General features: G+C 35.5%; 1 protein-coding gene across 1 annotated transcript; it reads right to left on the reverse strand.

Annotated features, from left to right (window-relative positions):
- Window positions 1–21833: 21833 nt before the first annotated feature.
- LOC132279067 (2-oxoglutarate-dependent dioxygenase 19-like) lies at window positions 21834–24895 on the reverse strand. The gene is made up of 4 exons (XM_059781000.1): window positions 24638–24895; window positions 23069–23304; window positions 22584–22911; window positions 21834–22365 (listed from the first exon to the last, which is right to left on the reverse strand). The coding sequence occupies exons 1-4, from the start codon at window positions 24869–24871 to the stop codon at window positions 22108–22110; spliced, it is 1056 nt and encodes a 351-aa protein (XP_059636983.1). The 5' UTR covers window positions 24872–24895; the 3' UTR covers window positions 21834–22107.
- Between the last annotated feature and the right edge of the window lie 247 nt (window positions 24896–25142).

Consider the following 25142-nt stretch of genomic DNA (forward strand, 5'->3'; position numbering starts at 1 on the left):
AAAAGAGCCGCCTCCACTGAAAAATAATGAGCCTGCTCCTTTCACTCCAGTAGTATTTCTTGGCTCGTAGAACAATCTTTCAAAAAAGAGCCTGCTCCCTTTTTTTTAATGGAGCCGCCTCCATTTGAAAAAGAGCCGCCTCCACTTTTGCAAAGAGCCGGCTCCTTTGAGGGATTTGAATTACAACGGCAATTTTTCTGCATTTAATTCCTCCAACTACTTCTAACAGCTATATTGAGCTACGAATTTCTTTATATATATAGAGGGCTTGTCTGCGAAAAAAAATACCATTTTAAGAGACATTATATTACATTGCAAAGAGAGCTTTTGTTCTTATCTTCTCTTCATCTCTCTCATTTCACTCTTATTCTATCTTGAGAGATTCCGGTAAAGATTAAAAGGGCTTTTGCTCTTGTTTTAATCTTCATAGAGTTTTTGCTCTATTATACTACTTGAGAAAGCATTCAAGAACATTCATTCAAGTGCATCAAAGAAAGCTTTTAGCTCTACCATTATACAAAGCTTTTGTTCTGGTTTTACTCACTCATAGAGACTCTGTTCAGACATCGATCTTTATCTCATATACAAGCTTCCATAGCTGAATCAGAGTGAACTTCAAAGAGCATTTCGTAAGTCTTTGCTAAAATTTTATTCTAGTATTTCATCAGAGCTTTTTGTTCTGTATTTTCCTCATTATCTCTCATACATTTCATACTTAGAGTTTGAGCTTCACTTGATTTCATATATACTCTATTGTGAGGTTTGATTTGTATCAGTTCTTGAGAGGATTTCTTGTACTACAAATTCTATTTACAAATCTGCTGTAAGCCTAAGAGGAAGAGTTTCTCTTAGCAAAGAAATTGTAAGGGCTGGTGTGGCCTATGTAAAACTAAGAGGGTGGTCTCTTAGCAAGGATATTATAAGGGTTGGTGTGACCCAAAGGAAGACTAAGAGATGTTTTCTCTTAGCAAGAAGTTACTTCTAATCAAGGTTTGCTCTCCACCCATAAGGAGAAGCTATATTGGATTGGGAAGTCTCAAGAGGGATCTTGAGCCGAGGAGTAGGAGTTTCCGAACCTCGCAAAAATCGTCGTGTTATAGTTTTCAATTTTTCTTCCCTTTTCTCTTTTACAATTGTGGTATAAATTGTTTACTTTCATATCTTGATTTCATATGTTGATTATTGCACAATAGGTTATATTATTAATTAGAAATTGTTTTTCTATAATTTGAAAAAATTGGCCATTGACTCTATTCACCCCCCTCTAGAGTCAATTCTTGGGCAATAATTGGTATCAGAGCCTAAACTCTATTAAATGACTTAACCGTCTTAGAGTACGATCATGGCCAATAATAGTAGTATCACACACTTAGAAGGTTATCCCATTGATAAACCTCCTTATTTTGATGGAAATGATTATATTTATTAGAAAATTAGAATGAGTGTCTTCTTAAAAAGTATTGATATTGATTTATGAAAAGTTATAGAAAATGGTGGTCATATCCCAACCAAAGTTATTGAAGGGAATGAAATTCCTAAATTAAAAGGTGAATGGGATGAAAATGATCATAGATTAATATCATGCAATACTTTAGCCATATGCCATCTTTATTGTGCATTAAGCAAAAATGAATTCAATAAGATTATCTTTTGTAAAACGGCTAAAGAAATTTGGAACTCACTTGAATTAGCCTATGAAGGATCAATTAATGGTGAGGAATCATATATGCCTATGCTTATTGAAAAAGATGTTGCTTCCATCATAAATGAAAATGAATTAGTTAGTGAGATGTATTCTAGTTCTACTAACATTTCTAATCATTTGAATTTTCTTAGTATAACTTACTCTTCTTCCTATAGTGAAGAAAATAAAGCAACTCAAAAGAAGAGTATATCTCTCTAAGCTTCTAGTAAAGAAGCAAGTGACATTAAAGAGTTGGACAAACTTTGTCTCATGGCCGATAAAGATGAGGTAAATTTTAATCATGAATTTTTTGATATAGAAGCCTCTTATAATGAACTAGTTGATGCACATAATGAATTACTTGATGCGTTTAAAGAGTTACATGGTGTGCTAGAAAAAATGACTGTGAAATGTTCTTCTCTTAAAAAGGAAAATCACAATCTCTCTCAAAGACATGAAAAAATCCAAATGGAAAATGATTCTTTGAAAATGAAAAACCATTATCTTGTGTAAGAATTACAAAAGATCCAACTTGAAAACGAATCCTTGAAAAAGGAAAAGGATAATGTACTATCTATAGAACCACCATCATCAATTGATTATGTTTCCGAGTATAAATTTTCAAAGAAAGTCATTGATAATCAAAATGACACTCTAGCAAAGACAACCAAAGGAAAAGAGAACTTAAGTCTTATGCTTGGAAATCAAAGAGTTGTCTATTTCAAAAATGAGATAAGATATAATCCTCATACTAAATATGCATGCTTGTTAAGAAGAAGAAATCATTTGTATGATCATTTTGTCAAGAATGGTACCCAATCTTCTAAATGCAATTATTGTAAAAGATTAGGACATAAGATTCATAATTGTCTATTTAGAAAGAAGTTGAGGTCCAAGAAAATTTGGGTTCCAAATGGAACTTATGCTCCATTACCTAACTCATATGGAACCAAGAAAATTTGGGTACCAAAAGGAGAATTTGTAACCTTTCCTTGTAGGGTTACTTGATGACATCTTCTTCAATTAAGGATTAGGAAAGAAGCATCACACTTGGGAACAAACCCAAGGGCTAGGTAATTGGTAAAGCTCCACACAATCTTTCCATACTATGAATTGCTTAATTCATGGTTTGTTGAAATCATTCATATATTGTGAAAATTTTCTTTTATTATAATTCAAGTATTCATCAATTATGCAAACTATTTTTAGTGCATGATTTTTTTTTTTGGATTGAAAAATTATTTTTCATGCATTACATTCACATGAATTACTTGTAAATTACGTTTGGAATGATACATCTTAAATAAGAAGATAGACTTTGCTTGCTTAGAAAGGAAATTGGAATGTCCTCAGAAGAGGAATTATTTAAGTGAAGTAAGCAGCAGCAGAGCAAGCTCCATTCAGAAAAAAAGCCATCTCTACACAAAGCAGAGCCAGCTCCACAGATGGTTTCAATGTCTATGCTCTCGGCATCTCCATGGAAAGTTCATAAAATAAGAGAGAGCAGGCTCCAATTGATGTTGAGCCGCCTCTAGGAATAGGAAGAGCCGCCTCTAAAAACATGTAGAGCCGGCTCCATTAGTGCTTTCAAAAACTGCTGCTCTCAGGATCTCTCTACATACAATCTCTTGCTCTCGAGATCTTCTAAAGACCGAGCAAGAGCCGGCTCCATTCATGCATGAGCCGGCTCAATAAAAAGAGAGGAGCAAAAGAGATTATCAGAGAGAGCTTTTGGGTATGTGCTTCATTGAGAATTTGAGATATCATGTGATGTTCATCTATTGAAGACCAAAACAGTGAACTCCATTGAAGACCCAAGAGTGAGCTCGATTGCAGACAAAATTGGAGCAATAATGTAAGACCCATTTTTGGCCAAAGCTCCGTGAAGATCAATAGGTGACACTTCATTGAAGAACCCATCTCCAGAGAACTACAATGAACAGATCCAACAAGTCCGGTGCTCTAGTTCAGACCATATACTTCCGGCGTACTCATGTCCAGGTTCAAAGACCAAATCGAAAGCTACAGCAGCTCTGTCCACAACTTACATCATCCACAACCTCCGGCAAGCTTCCCTCTACTTTAGAACTGAGTATTTCAGTCCGGTGAAGATGCTATAGCAATCAACTATTCCGGCAAAGCTCCGAGCTAGCACTAACAAGTAGAAGAAGCCCATAGTACAGCAGCATATTCCAAATGAGGCGAACATCAGTTTTAATTTGTTCTAGTCCGGTGAACTTAATTAGGTATGTCACCATTGATACCAGCGATCTCCAAGCCTTGATTTAGATAACAGAAATCAGCAACAGTCAAATCAGAACAAAACCGAAGGAGAGTTCAGAGATACAACATTGAACAAAATAGAGAACATAATTTGGTCCAGTATGTATATCAGTCCAATCAAGATCCATAGCAGTTCTAGCAAGCTTCAATGAAATCCAGCAAGTTGAAAATCCATTTTGGCGAGATACTCAGCGGCGTCTCAGTCCAGCGAACCCAAACAAGCAGCAATTTCAGTCCGATGAAGTTTCCATTGATCTTGGAACGAAGAAATCATTAATTCCAGCAAGCTTCGCAGTTCGTCCAAGTGAATCTCAATCCAAGCAAGTTTCAATTTTGATCAAGCTTTAATATACAGTCATATCTTTGAGCAGAAAAGAATATTGAAAGAGATGTTGTGGGTTGGTTCAATGATGCTGTGTGGAAAGTTTCTTAACACTTAACATGATAATTGAAAAAACGAAGTGACAAGTGGCAGTGCAATTGAAGCTTGAGTATATATATCATTATTGGGGTTTCAAATTCTGAGGGCACATATGCTTGCTTACAAAGCCTCCTCTCGGGATCTCTTCAATGATGGAAAAGAGCCAGCTCTATCCAATGTTGAGCCGCCTCTAATGGAACAATAGAGCCGACTCCATATAAAATTGAGCCTGCTCCAATCTTGAATGTCCCTCGTTTATACTCTTGGCATTCTCATTATTGGACATATCAGTTGCAAATTCCAGAGAGCAATTTGGCTATGGCGTCCCTTTATCTTCCTTGGGCATCTTCACAAGTAAGTTTCTTTCATCAAATTCCCTTTAAAGTTCTGGTGTTCTAGCTTTTTAGATGAACCTTCAGTGATTAATTTTTTAAATTCATCACCTTTAATCCTTCATTCACTGAACCTTTGTACTCACTGTAGCTTTTCTCTCTCACATGTAAAAGACTCATTCTAATGAGAATTGCTTACTCTATGGTTTCATTACCTCTTGAAAATTCCAAATTTCTAGTATTTATGCAGAAACTACCATTTGTCTTTTGTTTAATCTATCAATCCATTACATATACCATTTGGGCAGTGTATTGCAAGGTTCTACTGAATTTATATACTTTTGTGATTTTAATTGCTTATCTACATTTTATTGGTATCACTTCTTACATATATGAAATGAGGCTTTCAGAATTGAAAATGTTTATATGGACTTGAGATAATGAGAAATCAAATAAGGCCTCACTTAAGATCCTCAAGGATGAAATCTTCTTGGAAGAGCCATTTCATGAAAATTAAGAATAGGAATTTATAACGCCTTCCTTAAAGTTGTCGAAGTTTTCACCTTCATCAATTTGATTCATGAACATTCTTCTATGTAGAATTTGCCTCTAAACAAATCCTCTTGACTATAGTGTTGCAAATATTGAAATTTAGCTAGAAATATTTTCTGTGTGCTCTGAATTATGGATTTTATTCTAATTCCATTTTGGGTTTCTATTTCTAGGCTAATTTTATAAATTTCATACCCTAGACCTTGTCACATAACAACTGTTGTTGGGGGTTTCAAGTATGAATTTTCTTAGCACTCAAAATTATGATTGTTTGTGCACATTAAACTGGGCTATTTCATTTGCACAAATTTTTGGGATTGCTACTATAAATCTTCAGTCAAAATGAATTTGGGATTTGAAATTTACATTGTGTTTTCATTGGGGTTACATTCTGAATGTTCTTTGTGTATTTTTAGTCCACACCCTAAAATTATCCATGGCTTCCATATATGTAAAATGAAAATTTGCTTCAAATTTCTTCTTATTTGTTTAAATCTTTTATTTTTCTCATGCACTACAATTTCAAAATATAGCGAGAAACTAGTTTATCCTCCCACCTTTTTGAGATGACAAAGGGAGAGAAAGATGTGTTCTTATACTGATGTGCTATGTGTCTATTCTATTACCTTTTAATATCTTGATAGATGCATATTGATAGGGGGAGACTTCTAAAAATGTCTGTGAAATTTAAATGCTTTCAAATTGTTTAAAATAATTGTTATAGAATCAAGCATGATATGATTTTCAAGATATGCTTATTGATAGGGGGAACATTCTTTCTAATGCAACTCCACGTTGACTATAAACACATCAATGTTTTGTCATCATTAAAAAATGGGAGATTGTTGGCCTAAGGATTTTATCTAAAGGTCAATCTTATGTTTTGATGATTACAAACCACTAATAATGTTTAAGTACTAATATTTTCATTGAGTGATATTTAGTTGATCAATATTCAATCCTCAATGTTGGGCTAGAAGATCCATTCCAAGCATTCCAAATACTTAAGCTATGGATTCAAGGAAGCCTCAAAATTGCAAGAAATCAAAGAAAAACTCGGACTTCAAAGATCACACAAAGCATTTCAAAGGAACAAAGCAAGTCTTCATCAAGCCTAAACGATCATGGTCAAAGAATGAAAAAAAAGGTAGATAGGATGGTGAGAGCTTAAGATTTAATGTCAAAGTATATTTGAATATATTTTGAAGCTCAAAATTATAGGACCATGCATATCATACATCATTCATATGCTCCTATGACCATTAGCAATAGACTAGGAACTTCATTTATATATATTGTCATATGAAGTCTTTGCTAAGAAAGAGTTAGTTCAAGCTTGATAAGCTTTGGAAGAACTCATTTTTTAAGTTAGAAATTCTAGGACCATGCACATTAATCATTATACTTATTTTGGTCTCTAGAAAGTAAAGGAAAAGGCATTGAAATTAATTTTTCATTTTTAAAGCCTTTGTTGCCAAAATTTGGTAAATGACTCTAGGATTTCATATGTCCCTATACTCTTAAAAACAGGCCTTGAACGAAATTGAACCATTCATCAAAGTCCTAGGTGCTAGAAAGATGGATATCTCATAAGAAGCAATTTTCAGCCCAGAAAAATTTTAGACCAACCTGTACTAAAAATGCTATAACTCTTTGTGTAGTTAGAATTTTTATATAAGGCCAGTGGCATTGGAAAGCTGACTTCGATCTCTTGAGTTTAGACTCAAATTTCACCTAAATTAGATTTAAAATGACTGAGATATGAGCTTCACAAAATATATGATTCTGGTATGCTAAATTTCTGGCCAGGTTGTACTAAAATGGCTATAACTACTTCTGTGGTTGGAATTTTTGAGTAAGGCCAGTTGGATTAGAAAGCTGACTTCAAGGCAATAAATTTAGACTTAAATTTCACCTCATTTGGAGTTTCATGGACTAAGTTATGTCCATTTGAAGTCATACACTCTTTTCTGTCCAATCCAAATTTAGAAGCAGCCTTCATGTAAATAGAGCCAGCTCTCTCAAGGAAAATGGAGCCGCCTCCATTCAAAAAAAGGAGCCTGCTCCATTCTTTTAATGGAGCCGCCTCCATTCAAAAATGAGCCTGCTCCATTTTTTTGGAGCCGCCTCCATTTGAAAGAGAGCCACCTCCACTCAAAAATAATGAGCCTGCTCCTTTAACTCCAGTAGCATTTCTTGGCTCGTAGAACAATCTTTCAAAAAAGAGCTTGCTCCATTTTTTTAATGGAGCCGCCTCCACTTTTGCAAAGAGCCGGCTCCTTTGAGGGATTTGAATTACAACGGCAATTTTTCTGCATTTAATTCCTCCAACTACTTCTAACAACTATATTGAGCTACGAATTTCTTTATATATACAGAGAGCTTGTCAGCAAAAAAAAAAACGCCATTTTAAGAGACATTATATTACATTGTAAAGAGAGCTTTTGTTCTTATCTTCTCTTCATCTCTCTCATTTCACTCGTATTCTATCTTGAGAGATTCCAGTAAAGATTAAAAGGGTCTTTGCTCTTGTTTTAATCTTCATAGAGTTTTTGCTCTATTATACTACTTGAGAGAGCATTCAAGAACATTCATTCAAGTGCATCAAAGAGAGCTTTTGGCTCTACCATTATACAGAGCTTTTGATCTGGTTTTACTCACTCATAGAGCCTCTGTTCAGACATCGATCTTCATCTCATATACAAGCTTCCATAGATGAATCAGAGTGAACTTCAGAGAGCATTTCGTGAGTCTTTGCTGAACTTTTATTCTAGTATTTCATCAGAGTTTTTTGTTCTGCATTTTCCTCATCATCTCTCATATATTTCATACTTAGAGTTTGAGCTTCACTTGATTTCATATATACTCTATTGTGAGGTTTGATTTGTATCAGTTCTTGAGAGGATTTCTTGTACTACAAATTCTATTTACAAATCTGCCATAAGCCTAAGAGGAAGAGTTTCTCTTAGCAAAGAAATTGTAAGGGCTGGTGTAGCCTATGTAAAACTAAGAGGGTGGTCTATTAGTAAGGATATTATAAGGGTTGGTGTGACCCAAAGAAAGATTAAGAGAGGTTTTCTCTTAGCAAGAAATTACTTCTAATCAAGGTTTGCTCTCCACCGATAAGGAGAAGCTATATTGGATTGGGAAGTCTCAAGATGGATCTTGAGCCGAGGAGTAGGAATTTTCGAACCTCGCAAAAATTGTCGTGTTATAGTTTGCAATTTCTCTTCCCTTATCTCTTTTACAATTGTGCTATAAATTGTTTACTTTCATATCTTGATTTCATATATTGATTATTGCACAATAGGTTATATTATTGATTAGAAATTGTATTTCTATAATTTGCAAAAATTGGCCATTAACTCTATTCACCCCCCTCTAGAGTCAATTCTTGGGCAACATTCCTTGGTTTGGCTATTTCAGTGCCATCCAGGTGTTGGAATCTGTAAGCTCCTTTTCTAATCACATCTGAGATTCAGTATGGGCCTTCCCAGTTGGGTTCTAATTTGCCGACATACTTTTCTAACTTTAGGAACACCAGGTCTCCTGGATTAAAACTTCTTCCTCTGACTCTTTTGTTGTAACTATTTGCTATCTTCTGTTGATAGGCTGCTAGTTGAATGGTAGCCGCTTCTCTTTTCTCTTCCAATAGATCTAGATTGTGCTCCAGAAGTTGATTATTTGATCTCTGCTCCCCAGCTAAGCTTCGAATGGTAGGTACTACCATTTCAGTGGGGATTACGGCTTCAGTACTGTAAGCTAAAGATAAAGGAGTTTTGCCTGTAAGGCGTCTCGGAGTAGTTCTGTATGCCCATAGGACATTTGGCAATTCATCCAACCACTTTCCCTTCTTATATTCAAGCTTCTTTTTATGCAGACAAAGATTGTTCTGTTAGTTATTTTTGCTTGCCCATTGCCTTGTGAATGGTATACAGCCAACATCTTTTAATTGATCCCGTATTTGTCAAAGAAACACTGACTGTACTGATTATTCAGATTTGAACCATTATCCATAATGATGGATTTTAGGATTCCGAATCTGCATATTATATTATTCCAAATAAACTTTTTCACTTGGACATTTGTCACACTTACGTATACTTCTGCCTCTACCCATTTGGTGAAATAATTAGTAGCCAATAGGGCATTCCATTTTTTGTGACGCAGCTGGTGGTAGAGGTCCTACTACGTCCATTCCCCATTGGGTGAATGGCCATGGGCTGCTCATGGTGTGCATTTCTGCTAGGGGCTGATAGACAAGGGGGGCATACATTTGGCACTTGTCACATCTTCGGGAATATTCTTCTGTTTCCCTTGCCATGTAGGGCCAGAAGTAGCATTGAGTCAGAGCTTTGTGAGCTAATGATCTGCCTCCGGAGTGATTCCCACATTCCCCTTCGTGTAGTTGTTTTAAAACTTCTCTAGACTCTATAGGGGTCAGGCATTTGAGGTAAGGTCCAGAATGCGATCGCCTAAAGAGCTGTCCTCCTACAACTGAGTATTTGGCAACCTTTATTCTTAACTATCGGGCTACTTCCTTGGAGTTGGGGAGTTCTCCTCTTTCAAGGTAAGCTAGTATAGGATCTATCCAGCTTGGTTCCTATGCAATGACTAGTACCTATACTCCTCTTGCGATGCTCGGTGTATCTAGGACATCAATGGGGATGACTCTGGTTAATGATTCGTCTGCTATGGATGCTGCACTGGCCAGGTGATCGGCTATCGGGTTTTTTTCCCTCGGAATTTGCTGAAACTCGATTGTGTTAAAGTACTTCACTAGTTTTTCAACATCTTCTCGGTATGCGCGCATTCTTCCTTCTTTGGAGATATACTCTCTTGTCACCTGTCTGGTGATAAGTTGTGAGTCACTATGAGCTCTAAGATGTTTTACTTGGAGTTCCTTGGCCAGTCTAAGCCCTGCTAATAGTGCCTCATATTTTGTTTCATTGTTCGTGGCTGGGAATTCTAGTCGAACCGACTGCTGGAGTTTAGTCCCCTCAGGAGTTTTTATTTCCAAACCTGCCCCAGCTCCGTTCTGGCTCGAGGAACCATGGACGTATAACTCCCAGCAAGGGTTTTCTGTGATTTGTTGCTCTTCTCCTAGATTAATATCCAAGAGAAAATCTGTAACCACCTACGCCTTCTTCGCGGTGCGTGATTCGTACCGAATGTCAAAGGAGCTTAACTCATTGCCCATTTGGTAATCCGACCTTGAAGTAATGCCGAAGTTTTCTTTTGGCCTGAACTAGAACAAGGATGAGTTTTTTCTGCCATTGAGTACCTACTTTTTGTGTCAGTCATGACCTTGCTGGAATAGAAGACCAGGTGTTGTTTTTTTCCCACTTTTCTTACTAGAGCCGAACTGGTTTCTGATTGAGATACTGCTAGATAGAGGTACAATGGTTCTTCGGGTTATGGGGCAGAAAAAATTGGGGGGTTTATCATGTACTCTTTGAGTTTTATGAGAGTTTCTCATTACTCTGCCCCCCAAATATTTCCTTTTCTTGCTTTGATTGCATCGAAGAATGGTTTGCATTTGTCTGACAACCTGGATATAAAATGGCTGAGAGCTACTATTCTCTCGGTGAGAATTTGGACTTCTTTCATGGTTCAAGGCTCCTTGTTTTATAGCAATTTTGCCAACTGGGCAGGACTTGCCTCTATTCCCCTCTTGCTTACCAGGTGACCGAAGAACTAGCCCGAGGATAGCCCGAACGAACACTTTGCCGGATTTAATATCATTCTATTTTCTTTGAGAGTATCAAATACATCTTGCAGATGTTGCTGATGATCGTTCTTGTCCTTTCTTTTTACAACCATATCGTCTATGTAAGCTTCAACTGTTCATCCGATCTGCTTTTCGAACATTTTATTGATTAGCCGTTGATAAGTTGCCCTTGCGTTTTTTAGTCCGAAAGGCATCACTTTACAACCGTAGGTCCCACGTTCAGTAATGAAAGAAGTCTTTTCTTCATCCGAAGGGTTCATCAGGATCTTGTTGTAACCTGAATAAGCGTCAAGGAAGTTTAGTTTCTCATACCCGGTCGTAGCGTCTACCATCTAATCGATTTTGGGAAGTAGAAAGCTATCTTTTGAGCAAGCTTTGTTCAGGTTGGTGAAGTCAATGCATACTCTCCATTTGCCATTCTTTTTCTGGACAACCACTACGTTCGACAACCATTGAGGGTACTGGACTTCTCTGTGAATCCTGCTTCTAAAAGTTGGTTGACCTCTTCAGCAATGATTTTGTTCCTTTCGGGGGCGAATCTTCTCTGCTTTTGTTTCACTAGGTGGGGGCTTGGGTCCACGTTTAGGCTATAACAGGCTTTCCGTGGGTCAATTCTGGGTATGTCCCAGTGATTCCAAGCGAAGATATCGGCATTCTGCCTTAAGATTTCTGTCAGTTCCTCCTTTTCCTCAGCTGACTGGAGTGTCCCTATATAGGTTAGCTTGTGCCCATCCCCTATGACGATCTGCACGACCTCTAGGGGCTCTTCGGTTGGATGTTCCTCTTCTGGCTCCTCTCTCTCTTCATGAGAGGAAAAGCCCGGTAATTGCTATTTCAGCAATTGATTGCCCTTATCAGTTGGACAAATCGTTGTGTGGTAACATTCATTAGCCGTCACTTAATCTCCCCAAATATTGATGACCTCTTGACCATTTGGGCCAACGCACCTTATGACTTGATGTAGAGTTGATGGAACTCCTTCCATGCAATAGATCTATCCTCGGCCCATTAACAAATTATAGGTTGGATAAATATCCACAATCACAAAATTCTCTTTCAGAGATCTTTTAGCCGCAGTGACTGATAGTGTGATTACACCTATGGGCGCCACTCTTCTTCCATCGAACCCTACCAAGGGGTTTCTGGTAGGGCAAATTTGATATGTGGCCAGTTTCAGCAGATCGAAAGTTCACTTTGTTATAATATTAGCACTACTGCTGGGATCAATCAGTACTCGTTTGACCAGGCAATTGGCCACTAGCAAGTTAATCATTAATGGGTCTTCATGTGGGTGTTGTACTCTTCTGAGATCTCCCTCATGAAAGAAAACCTGTGCTGGATTGGTTTTGCAACCAACAACATTAATTTTGCCAATCCTTCGTAACTTATGGGCTTACTTGAGCTGAATCCTGTAAGAATTCTCTGGTTGCTCATCCTCCTCCGGATGGCTATGAATCGTACTGATTACCCGGACATGATGGCTTTCTGCCATAGCCTTTGGAGTCATTCGGTTTCACTCATGTTGTCTTTGTTGTCTCGGGTTAACCAGGTAGTCTGCCAATTCGCCTTTGGCTACTAGCGTCTCCACTTGCCTTCTCAAGCTCCTGCAATCATTGGTTAAGTGGCCAAAATTACTATGAAATGCACAGTGCTTACTTTGGTCTCTCTGCTCTATTGGTTTTCTGATTGGTAGTGGGATCTGAAAGATGTTTCTAGCTATAGTCTCTTGAAACAATCTGGCCAGCGTCACTTTGAGAGGTGTGACATTTTCGGCCGTTTGAGATTTCTTCTCGGGGGCTCTTCCTTCGATGGTCGGGGGTACCCGTTGGACCCTTGACGTGCTCAGTCGCTCTTTTGGTCAGCTCTCCACAGTGACCAGAATTGCCCTTTGCTGCCTGGTTACTTCATTTTCTTTGAGTCTGATATAGTTTTGTGCTCGTGAATTCAACTCTGACATGTTAGTCAGAGTTTCTTCACTAGAGAAAAGTGAAAACGTGAGCCTTGCACCATGTCTATCTTGAATACTTCTATGGCTGTATCCCGATTATAATCTGGAATGTCAGAGGATTCCATGTTGAATCCAATGAGGTAGGCTTGTAGGCCCTCTCTTTTCATCTGCCGAATCGTGAAGAGACTGGCAATGGTTTTTTTGTTTCTTGTTTCCGCAATACTGGACAAGAAACACGACGCACAATGATTCAAAGTTTGGGATTGACTTGCATGGGCGATTTTTGAACCATTCCAAGGCCACCCCCGTCAAACTGGATGAGAATATTCTGTACATGAATGGATCGTTGTGCGCCTTTAGTATCATTTCCTGAGTGTAATGGTTTAGGTGCTGAAGAGGGTCCCCAGTTTCATTGAATTTAATGAACTTTGGCATTGTGAATTTCTTGGGTCTCACAACCCGTTCTATCTCATCTGTAAAAGGAATCTTCACTATTGATGCAATGAATTCCCTCGACATGTCTTCGGGTGTTTGTGCCTTTAGCCCTTTGATTCGCTTGTCCATTTCCTTTCAGAGCTTAGCGATGAAGTCATTCCATGAGGATGGCTAATCAGTTACTGGGACCCATGCTTCCTTTCTACCTGAATTAGCATCATCTGATAGATGGACCTTGGTGGTTCGAGGTCCTCCCATAGTGAAGTTTCTTAGGATGCAGGATTAGCTCGCTGTATCGTTGGTATCATCCAATGTTCCGTTGAGTTGTTGCTATGGAACCCTCTGCTGGAGAGGAGGGTTATCGGAACCTGGCTCCAGAAGAGGATTTTCATTCTAACGTTCGGGCTGGGGGTTGATCAATGGATCATTCTATTGAGCGTTACTCCAAAGTCTTTCGTTTTTCTCGTGCAGAGTGTTGATTTCACCACGTTGGCTTCTTGAGCTTGTCTCAGCGGTTTGATCTGTTCAATACTGGCTTCGTTGGATTATTGAAGGACATCAAGTTATACTTGCATCTCTTCACGTATTTTGTAATACCCCTAATTTTAAAAGTATAGTCTCGGTATTTATTTATTTGATTTAATTGTATTTTTAATTATTTAATTGATTATTTGACTAATTGCTTATGGGTTTAATTGAATTAAGTGTTACTTGAGTATTTGATTATGTATCTATATGTTATTTGTATTTGTCTATATTTTAATTGTTTAATTAGATTATGTACTTAAATGGTGTTTTGATTAATTGTAAATTAAATGTTTTCTTTTATTTTATTATTTTATTTTATTTTTCTTTTATGATTATGGTTAGTAGTAATGGGCCAACCAATTGGGTGGGTCCCATGGACTACTTGGATAGGAGGTTGGATGGATATGAATTATTACCCATGGATAATTATGTGTGTGTATATATATATATATATATATATATATATTATATACATATATAAAAGGGAAAGTAATTTATTAATTACTTTTATGGTAACTTGTGTAGTAATATTTAATTTGATGTATATGTTTTATATTTAAATAATAAAAATATACATAGATTTGATACATGTTATGTTTTAAATTACTTTATAATATTATGGTAACTTAAGTATTATTGGATAATTCATTAATAAATAATGGGTAATTTATTAATTACTTTTATGGTAACTTGGGTAGTAATATTTAATATAATGTATATGTTTTATATTTAAATAATAAAAATATACATAAATTTGATACGTGTTATGTTTTAAGTTACTTTATAATATTATGGTAACTTAAGTATTATTAGATAATCAATTAATAAATAATGGGATTATATAATTTATTTGTTTAAAAAGAATATACATAAATTATATACGTATCATGTTTTAGGTTACCTTATAATATTATGGTAACTTAAGTATTATTAGATAATCTGCTAAAAAATAAGGGGATGTATATAATTTATTTATTTAATAAGGATATACATAAATTATATATGTATCATATTTTAGGTTACCTTCTAATAATATGGTAACTTAAGTATTATTAGATAATCCGCTAATAAATAATGGGATGTATATAATTTATTTATTTAATAAGGATACACATAAATTATATGCGTATCATGTTTTAGGTTACCTTATAATATTATGGTAACTTAAGTATTATTAGATAATCTGCTAATAAATAATGGGATGTATATAATTTATTTATTTAATAAGGATATACATAAATTATATACGTATCATGTATTAGGTTACCTTTTTATATTTTTATTTTTGTTTTTCTTTATTAAGTTGACTTGAAATGAAATTAGGATTAGGGTTAATTTTCTTTAGCCTATATATACATAAGTATAAGTTTGTAGGAGGCTTCAAAAATATAGTACGTGATTTTATATTATAGAGAGAGAGTTAGAGAGAGAATGAGGAAGAGGAAGGAAGGAAGAGAAAACCCTTTAAAGAAGAGGATCTAGGAAGAAGAAGTTTAACTTTCGATCTGAAAGTTTAAGGCAAGTTCTTTTTCTATCTCTTTCCCTTTGATTCGTGTTTCTGTGCATGCCTAGGAAATTCCAGGATCTATTAAATACATAAAATTAAATAATTATGCATGTTTAATTGGATTAGAACATAGGTTTTATAAAATTGGTTCATATCTGTTCTTGTGTTATGAATTGATAAATGCATGATTTTAATTTGATTTCTGGTGTGAATTTTTACATGTTTAAATTATGTATTTTTCATATCTGTGAAATGATGGAACGTAGAAACATACCTAGGATTACTGAACATTAAATAGGGACTAAGTTTGGGTTTAAATAAATTTAAATAGACTCTATCATAATGATGTTTGCTGTTTGAATGTTTTAAACAATCGAATGGATTTAATCTTTTAAAATGTTTTAGCAATTGAGATTAAATGTGCAGGATGAATTGGATATGGAGAATGCTTATTTGACGGTATAATAAAATATCATCATGTATAAGATTCAGTTTGTGTAGGACATATGATATAGGAAGCTTAAATAAATAATAAGTCATTCCTATTTTGTGATAACTTGATATCATATTATCGTAGTTATTTCTGGATTGTTTGATGTATTTCCTTAATTGTTACATCAATTATTGGATTGTGTGGTTTAATGCACCGGTATGGGATGGTGGCATTATAGGGACGGATTAACTTATCAGTTAAGTCCTACCTATTTTATATAAGGGAATGGATTAACTAAAATGTTAAGTCCTGCTTATATTCAAGTCAGGTCAGCTGAACAAGTTGAATGACTTATGGAGGATTAATTTATTATATAAAGGAATGGATTAACTAAAATGTTAAGTCTTACTTATATTCAAGTCAAGTCAGCTGAACAAGTTGAATGACTTATGGAAGATTAATTTACACTGGATAGGATGGTTAGTAGATTATATATATATAAGTATGGTGCCATAATATGAGCTTGAGTCTCATGATCAGTAATTAGGGCGCGTATATTGCCAGGGATGTGTAGCTAGATATAGTGTAGTTGTGTACCCTAGTAGGTCTAGGTACTCATGCCCACTATATATGCGTTTTACATATTGCCTACTATTCAGGTTGAAACAACCCTATAGTCTAGTGAGGTTCCTTTAGTATGTGTATATATATATACGGATTACTAGTTATTGTTGGATTGATGAGGATCTATACGTGTATCGAATCTCTGCTTGGACTGTAATAGAGTAGAACTTGTTTGTGGGCCTGACCCACCATCATTTTTCAGGTGTTCGTCAAGAGTAGAGGTTATTTGTGCTGAGCAGGGATCAGTCTACTTCACTCTTCCGGATTTTCTACATAGGAGTTTCTTTTACGTTTCAGTTTTCTGATGTAGACAATTATTGCTGTCACTTGTTCTATTTTGGATATTTTTCTATGGGTCCACACAGTATGGATTCTCAAGTTGTATTAATGGAGGATTAATTATATCAGAATGTTTTTATTATTAATAAGAATTTATTCAGAGGAGTTATTGGATTGTTATTTTAGTTTTCTTTCAGTAAATTATTTATTTCTATTTATTCTTTTGTACTCTGTTTTCGTTTATTACCGATTTATTTTTTATATCCTCGGGCGTTTGGGCGTGGGCCTGGCCAACTCGCATTCGGAAATCCGGGGGTATCACATATTTTCTGCATGGTTTCTTATTGTTATAGTTGTGCGGCATCTGATCTTGTTGCCATTTTAGATCAATGTCGCATGCAAGCAGTAGAAAATGGATTTTTTGTATTGAATTTCCACAAACGGCGCCAAAGTGTAGGTGCAATTTCTCACACCCAAACACTTAAAGAAATAAATCAAAAAGATATACACGAAATATTGATGAGACAACAGACAATTTTTAAAGAGAAGAACAATGATGGGAATTCGATGATCTTTCATTCTCATTCATGCTCTATTTATAAGCTTTGTTCAGAAAATTATATAGAAGCATTTTCTGGCTTTATTCCCAGACGTGGGTATTTATGCTTGTTAATCGTGTGCATATTTTTAAAGCAAGCGTTATGGATTTATGCTCCTACCGAAATTGGCTATCCATCGGTTTTTATGTCAAGTGAAGCTTCCTTTATTTTATCGGGCTGAGTTGACATGTGTGTATGGTTTCTGTTGTTGGGCCTCCAATTGATGGTGGGCCTCTGGGTATTTTTAGTTTAGTAATGGGCTACTCTTTTATTGTCATGTGGTGTGTTATGATTGGTGGAGATTTTTTCCCTCCACAAAGTGCAGTGTGTATGGTAAGGCATTTAAAATTCTCTTTCTTTACCCAAACAATTTTAGATTCATTATGCAATGATTTCCTTATTGTTCTATGCAAAGTGTCACAAGGCTCAACAGTCCTAATCCTCTTCTTCCTCAAATTTGAACTCTTTAGATTTTTCAATTTCTTTCCTAGTTCAATTTTTATTTTCTGACACTTATACTTGATATTCCCTTTTTCACCACAAAAATGACATGTTGAAATAAGTTTAGGAGAATTAGAAATAACACAAGGTTTGGTTTCAACTTTCACAGAAACATCTTTAGATTTCTGAAATTATAAATTCTTTAAAGTTGATGCCAAATCTTTGTTACTCCTAACATTCTTAACCACTCCTTTCAACTTATCAATTTTACATATGTCAATATCAACTTTCTGAAAAGGCTGTTTTGATTTAACAAATTCAACACTCAAATTATCAATTTTAAGTTCCAGTGATTTATTAAACAAATTTACTTTCTTAAGTTCCTTTTCCAGAAAATCAATCTTATGAAGAAGATTCAAATTTTTATAGCCAATTTCTTCTAAATTCTTATTAGAGATATAAACTTCTAACTTATAAATATCTTTATCAAGTTCCGCAAGATTCAATTTCTCTAACATAATTTCAAAATCCCTTTTAAACTTGGACCACTCAATTTACATGCTTATGACAAATCAAAAACAAGAAGTAAAGACAACACATCAACACATGAATTTTCAGACATGATGCAAAAATCAACAATAAATCAACAAATATGATCTATTCTGTATATCGAGTATCCCGCTCTGATACCAAATTGTGAAAATAGAGTTACGTGGGGTGCGGAAATAGTTAGTTGATTTTAATTGTGATTAGCTCATTTAATGACATAGATCTAATTATTAGGTCAACTTGCCCAATTTGCGATTGATTAAATTAATTAAGCAATATAATCAATTTAAACATCCACAATCACAAATTTAAATACTGTAAAGTAAAGTAAGTAAAAGTTTAGAGAGATTGCACTAAAATTTTTAGTGAGGAAACCCCAGTAGATAAAATACGTCAACTGTTTGCATGAGAAAAACCTCGTGGACTATTCATTCCAAAGTAAACCGATCCACTATGTTTGAAATAAAGTACACCGAAATTTTACTCTGGCTCACACACTATCGTTCTACCTAACACCAATTGTTGACAATCCTCTGGCTTTGCGACTCCCCGTCCAACAGCAACTTGACCTCAGGCATATACTTGATATTTGTAGAAGAGTAGTAGGTAGATCAGACAATACTCCTCGAATGCTCCAACCCTTTCAAAGTGTGACCGCTTGGTAATGTCTGTAATTTAAAAAAATAAAAAATAAAAAATAAAAGGGACCCACTAATGTTTAAGTGGTTATAAGACCACGTTTTTGAAAGCTTTGTAATCTGATTCTCTCTTCTCCCATCTCTATCTGTATCTCTCTCTCTTAGCTTTCTTTTGTTTTTTTTTTTGGTTTAATCTTCATCTCTTGATTTCTTCCTCATCTTTTATCGGATTAAGGTGTCGTTTGAGGCAAAACGACGAGCACGACGAGCTCTACGTGCTAGTACCAGAAATTCCAGCTTTTGGTCCTCTTTGGGAGCTCAAATTTAAGAACCCATTTCTAAGGATTTTGCTCATTTTGAGGTAGGGGCATCTTAATCCTCTCCTTTCTTGTTCTATTATGAATTACACCTCCTTGTTGTGTCAAACATGTTTAATTGGGAGTTAATTGTATCTATGATTGTATGAATGATGTCTAGAGAATTTTCAAGAGCTTGATTATGACTTGTTTCATATGTAAAGTATGTTTAGATGTTGTTTTATCATGCCCACTATGTGTTAACATACTGAAAATGACTAATGAGAATATGTTTATTTAGATTATGCCAAATTTTCCATTGTCATAATATTGAGATTATATGTACATCCATGCACATGTCATTTGGATGCATAAAATGGGAGAATTTGTCTTGAAATAAAAATGGGGGAAATTTTAGGAGAAGAGTTTTGTCAAATAGTTTTGATAAACCCGGTCGCTGCGGGGTTACCAACTGGCCGGAGGTTAATATAGCCTAGAGGGGACTAGGGAGTCGCCCTAGCGTGGTTGAGCTATTCGGGCCCTTCGATGACGCTGCGGGGTTACAAAGGTCTAGGGACGATAGCCAATCCTCCTCTCGTATCGCGGCAGGGTTACCAAAGGGCGGGCTGTATTAACATTTGAAAGTGATGGTTTTGTGAATGAAAATGGGGAGTGGCATTAGCATGCATTGCATTTCATTGCACTGCATGGTTTATAATTGGAATTGACGTGCATATTGTTTTACTTCCCTATATTGCATGATCCCTATTTCCCATTGGCCTATGCTTTGTTTAGATTCACAAGGATACAAGAATTGTGTCTTAAGTGTCATCTACTGAGCTTTATGCTCACCCTACTATTTGTATTATTTTTTTCAGGTCTTGGGAATAAACCGGTGGACGACAATCCACCTCAAGCTTGAAAGTTGTTAAAAGGTTGTTTGCTATTTTGTATTTTGACCGTTTTATGTATATTCATAGCTGTGGGAATGTAACTAAGTTAGTATTCATGGCCTTGTAACTTAAGAACGAACTTATCTTTTGTTTGATGTAAATGAAACTAATGGAATTATAGTATATGTTTCCATGCAATTTTATCATGTAACGTTGTAAGACATGGACTTTAGATCTTAACCATGTATTTTGGGACTGTAATTATGATAATTTGGATTAATTGGTGTGTGAATGTTCCACCATGAGAGAAACAATGTTGAGGTATAATGAACGGATGAATGGGATGCTGGATGATATTATGTGTTTTGTGTATTAGGACAGGTTATTGAAAGCCCATTTTTAGGGGAGGTATGCAGAATTTTTTTAAAATTTTGGCATCAGCTAGGGTTGTTACACGCTTTTACTTCTGTTCTTCAAGATCTGAACTCGAGGTAGAAGAATTAAATCATACTCTTCATACGGAATATCTAAATCTTCAAATAGCTCCAATTCCGATGAGATAAAGAACAATACTACTGAATCACTCATGAATATATGTGTATGCTCTCATAAATAAATTCAGAACAATCAGATTTGATTTTCTGAATTTTCTCTCTGTAAAAGGCTTTCTCAAATTATAGAATTGATTTTCCCTAAAACCGTAAATAAACCTAGAAGACTAACAAGGTTTATATAGAGTTTAGAAAGTCCAAATCCCTCAGAAAATAAGAAAAATTTCATGCATAAGACTTGGAAAGAAGTTGAGATCAAAAAGAAATCAAACAACAAAAAAGAAACTGAAAACCATCTGCTGCCAGGACTTCTTGAACCGGTTCAGAGGGGCTGAACCGGTTCAATATGACCAGAGGATTTTCGAAATTCCTTTCTTTGATTCTTGAACTGGTTCAGCACCCTTGAACTGGTTCAAGATGGCTAGTCTTGAAAATTTTTCACTCTGCTGAAGTTGCACCTGTTCGATAAATCTTGAACCAATTCAAGATCAATGGACAGAATGTAAAATCTTGTTTAAAACCTTTCAAAACCCTTCCTAAATGTTCTCACTACCTATCAAAACTTCTTAGAGCAATGTTCTCATCATCTCGAAGTATAGTATAACATGAACACTTGAAATTCTTCAAATCCGCATCCGATCTTTAATCTTCGATATTTTGAACTGAAAAATTACAACTCGATCGGACTTATTTTGACAACGAAATTAGCCAATTATAAATATATATATATATATCTCACATTCGGTTCTATCGCATTTTGGAGCGGCTCTTTTTTATTTTATAGATATATATATATACACACACACACATACATAGGTTTTTTTTTTTTTTTTGTTTATCTCTCTTTTGATAAGTTTTTTTGTTTAGATTGATTTTTAAGCTCTTTAGAGTTATAATTAGGATTGTTTGGGTCACCTCGCAGTATTTTACTTACATGCTTGGACGAGCCATTGTTATCAACATCAATTTTCATTTGTCTTTAATGAGAACATAAACAAAAATTTGTAATATATCATAATCAAATTGCGTTTGGAAATATAGAAGCAACGCCTGAAATCGTTAACAATTTGGAATTAAAGAACATAATGTTGCTGCAATTAAATAAGAAATATAACAAAACCACATTGACATTTTGAATTGAACACATAAAACACACAAATACATACATAGCTGACATTAACCCACTTGATATAATCTCTTTTATATGATTCCGAGATCAATAGTCCCAACGAATCACTAGATGCAAGCTAAAAAAATTGAATAAAGTTAACACATTTACTTACATGTCAACTATAATTTCAGGATATTCGTCCCAAGACCATATTACAATTTCTTTTATGATAGGCATTTGTAAGTGTGTGACACACACACACAAAGAGAGCATCATAAACTTACGTCAACTCGGACTCGACCCAAGCAAGATTTACCATTGAGTACATTGCTTTGCTGAAGCTCTATGTACTCCCTATATTTGATTCCACGGTATGCTGCTGGACTTATTTCAGTATCCACCAAGGCCTTGCTTGGGCTTACGATTCTCTCAAGTGGTGGTCCATGTGCTGTTCCTACGGATATTCTGGTTGCTCTGTTGTTAACCATTGCTCTGTGTAACACACTCTTGTATTTTCCATTAGTCAATATCTGAAATATGAAAACAATAGATTGTTAATGGCAAATTCTTGATTTCCCTCTTCATTTTCCTAAAAAGAAAAAATGAAAAAAAAAGGTCTTTTCACAATTCTTGTTAGAGTTCTGTTATAGAGTCTCGACTGATTAATCCAATCGCATGTATGTGAGTGGAGAGCCGAACTACTTATCATTTTCCTATTTATTAAACAAGGCTAAAGATGCTCATGTACCTCCATATGGTCGCCAGTGTTCACAAGAATAGAATTGGCTAGGGGTTTAATTAGAACCCATTTGTGATTATGTAATACTTGAAGGCCATTTTCCTCATTTTGTACCAGTAGGGTCAATAGGCCATGGTCTGAGTGAGGAGGCATCCCCATAGCCACTTCTGGCTGTGGACAGGGTGGGTAGAGATTAATAAGCAGGAGCTGTGACCCAAATTCAACCTCCATTTCTTTATTTATGTAGTTTTCTTCCAATCCCAAGCTTGATGATATCCCTTTGAGCAATTCACCGGCGATGTCACGGGCTCTTTTGCAGTACTCTTGTGAAAATTCTCTGCAGGCAAGAAACAGATTGGTGAGGGCTCGTGGAAGCATCAATAGGGTTATTGGTCAACAGTTTCTGAAAACTCCGTCAAATAAAAATGTGAAAATTTTAAAATAAATATGGTGAAATTGCGACCCGACAAGGGACACTGCCACACTGGGCATACCTGAATTTATTGGGCTTCAAAGGGGCATTGAAGTTTGGATGAACCTGAACCTTGAGATGATCCCTCCAAAACAAGGTCTTATCCACAGAAACATTAAAGCTTGTCCCATACCTTACAGGATCAAACAGTGATTTCCCAGTGTACTCTCTCTTTTCGTCCTCTGATAGTTCGAAAAAACTTTGACTAACTTTCAACATCTCATCTACCAGATTCTCTGACAAACCATGGTTGATTAGCTGAGGAATGAGGATGCATACAGTGAAATTTTAGAATACATACATATATATATATATATATATATATATATATATATATATACATATAAACATTTTTTATAAGGTATTTAATATTTATAAACATTTTTTATAAGGTATTTAATATAAGAATAAGTATTTTATATTAAACAAACTTCATTTTTAAAATGTTTGTATTTTATAAACATTTTTTCAGCCCATCATTAGGCCGTTCATGTGTTTAGATTCAGACCCAGTCTGGGTGTGTGGGGTAGGCAAGGTTGGCTGACCGCAATAAAAGCGTTGTAAGTTCGAGTGAAAGAGAATATTACAAGTGGAATTTGTCCCACATCGAATCCGAATGAAAAATATAATCGCGATATAAATGAGTTGAGTCACACTTAATAACTTAAATTTTTTGATCCAATCACGTAGCACTTGACCCAATAGGTGGATGGATAGAGTTTAGGCATAGGATTCGGTCCTCGGCCCCACCCACAGCACGAGCAACAGGCCCAAGGAAGCCCGCCACCAGAGCTGGACCTATACCCACACACAATCATGTTGTCTACCATAAAACAACGCCATTTTTTCTTTGTTTTTTTCACTACTTACCAGACATTTTTTCTTATTCACGTGGGTGGATTTCCCCACAATACTAACTTTTCAATTAAGTAAATTAAAGGGGTCGTTGTTTTAGAGTAATACATTAAATTTAAATAATGAAAAATTTATTCAATAGATTACTTTTTTTGAATTAATTATTTAAGTAATCCAGGCAACAAAATGATATATGACTGTGAAAAACTTTTGTATGGATACAATATGTTTCTTGATGAAATGATTATTCTTCAAAATAAATAACATAACTCTTTGGATACCGAGAATATAGCATTTCTAGAAAAATGAGAAATTGTTATTTTCTATTGTTAAGAGTATCGAAAAGTTTTCATTAGTCAGAATATATACTATATAATAGGTGCAGTATTAAAATTTTATTGTTTTTCATGGGTTGGAGTGGGGTGTTAGGGTATATTATATGGCGCACAGAGTTTACACATTTTTATATCGTTTCATTATGTTTGTAGTTTGTTTGTGTTTGTGGCAACAAGTTCATTAGGTACGCATTTTTGACGTTTCTTCATGATTTGCTGGTGTTTGTCGCAGCAAGTTTATATAAAAATATAGCATATGAAATGAAAGCAATTCATGAGTTGAAGTTGATATATATATATATATATATATATATATATATACACACACTTTTCTGATCAGAAAAGAAAAGAAGCAAAACTAGGCATGCACTTTAAGGATAGCGAGCTGTCAAAATTCTTACCATAAAGAATCCCCATTGTTGGCATGCATAGCCAATGTCTTGGATGACTTTGGCTGCTTGTTTTGCACTTCCTGAAAAGTGGGAAAAGTCGATAATGGGGATTTCTTCTTCTTCTTCTTCTTCTTCTTCTTCTTCTTCTAAAAGCATGAGATCATTGGTATTCTGCGCCAAAACAAACTTGGATGGAATGGATGTGAGGCAGCCTCTTTCTACTAGTTCTTTTACACTTGACATCTTGTGTGTGTGTGTGTGTGAGAGAGAGAGAGAGAGAGTGAGAGAGAGAGGAGGAAGAGGAGGGTGAGGGAGTGAGTGAGTTCATATATTTTATTCTCTTATATAGAAGAAGCATTGTGCATTTGTAGGGCTGCAAATGAACCGAGCTGTTCATGAACAGCTTGGGCTTGGCTCGCTAAGGGCTCGGCTCGGGCTCGTTCATTAAGCAAACGAACCGAACTCGAGCCTAATTTCTAGGCTCGTTTAGTAAACGAGCCGAGCCCGGACAACA

The sequence above is a fragment of the Cornus florida genome, unplaced genomic scaffold (assembly GCF_030987335.1).
Source record: "Cornus florida cultivar Cherokee Brave unplaced genomic scaffold, ASM3098733v1 CherokeeBrave_3.0.0_Hap2_Chr10, whole genome shotgun sequence".
NCBI classification, from domain to species: Eukaryota; Viridiplantae; Streptophyta; class Magnoliopsida; order Cornales; family Cornaceae; genus Cornus; species Cornus florida.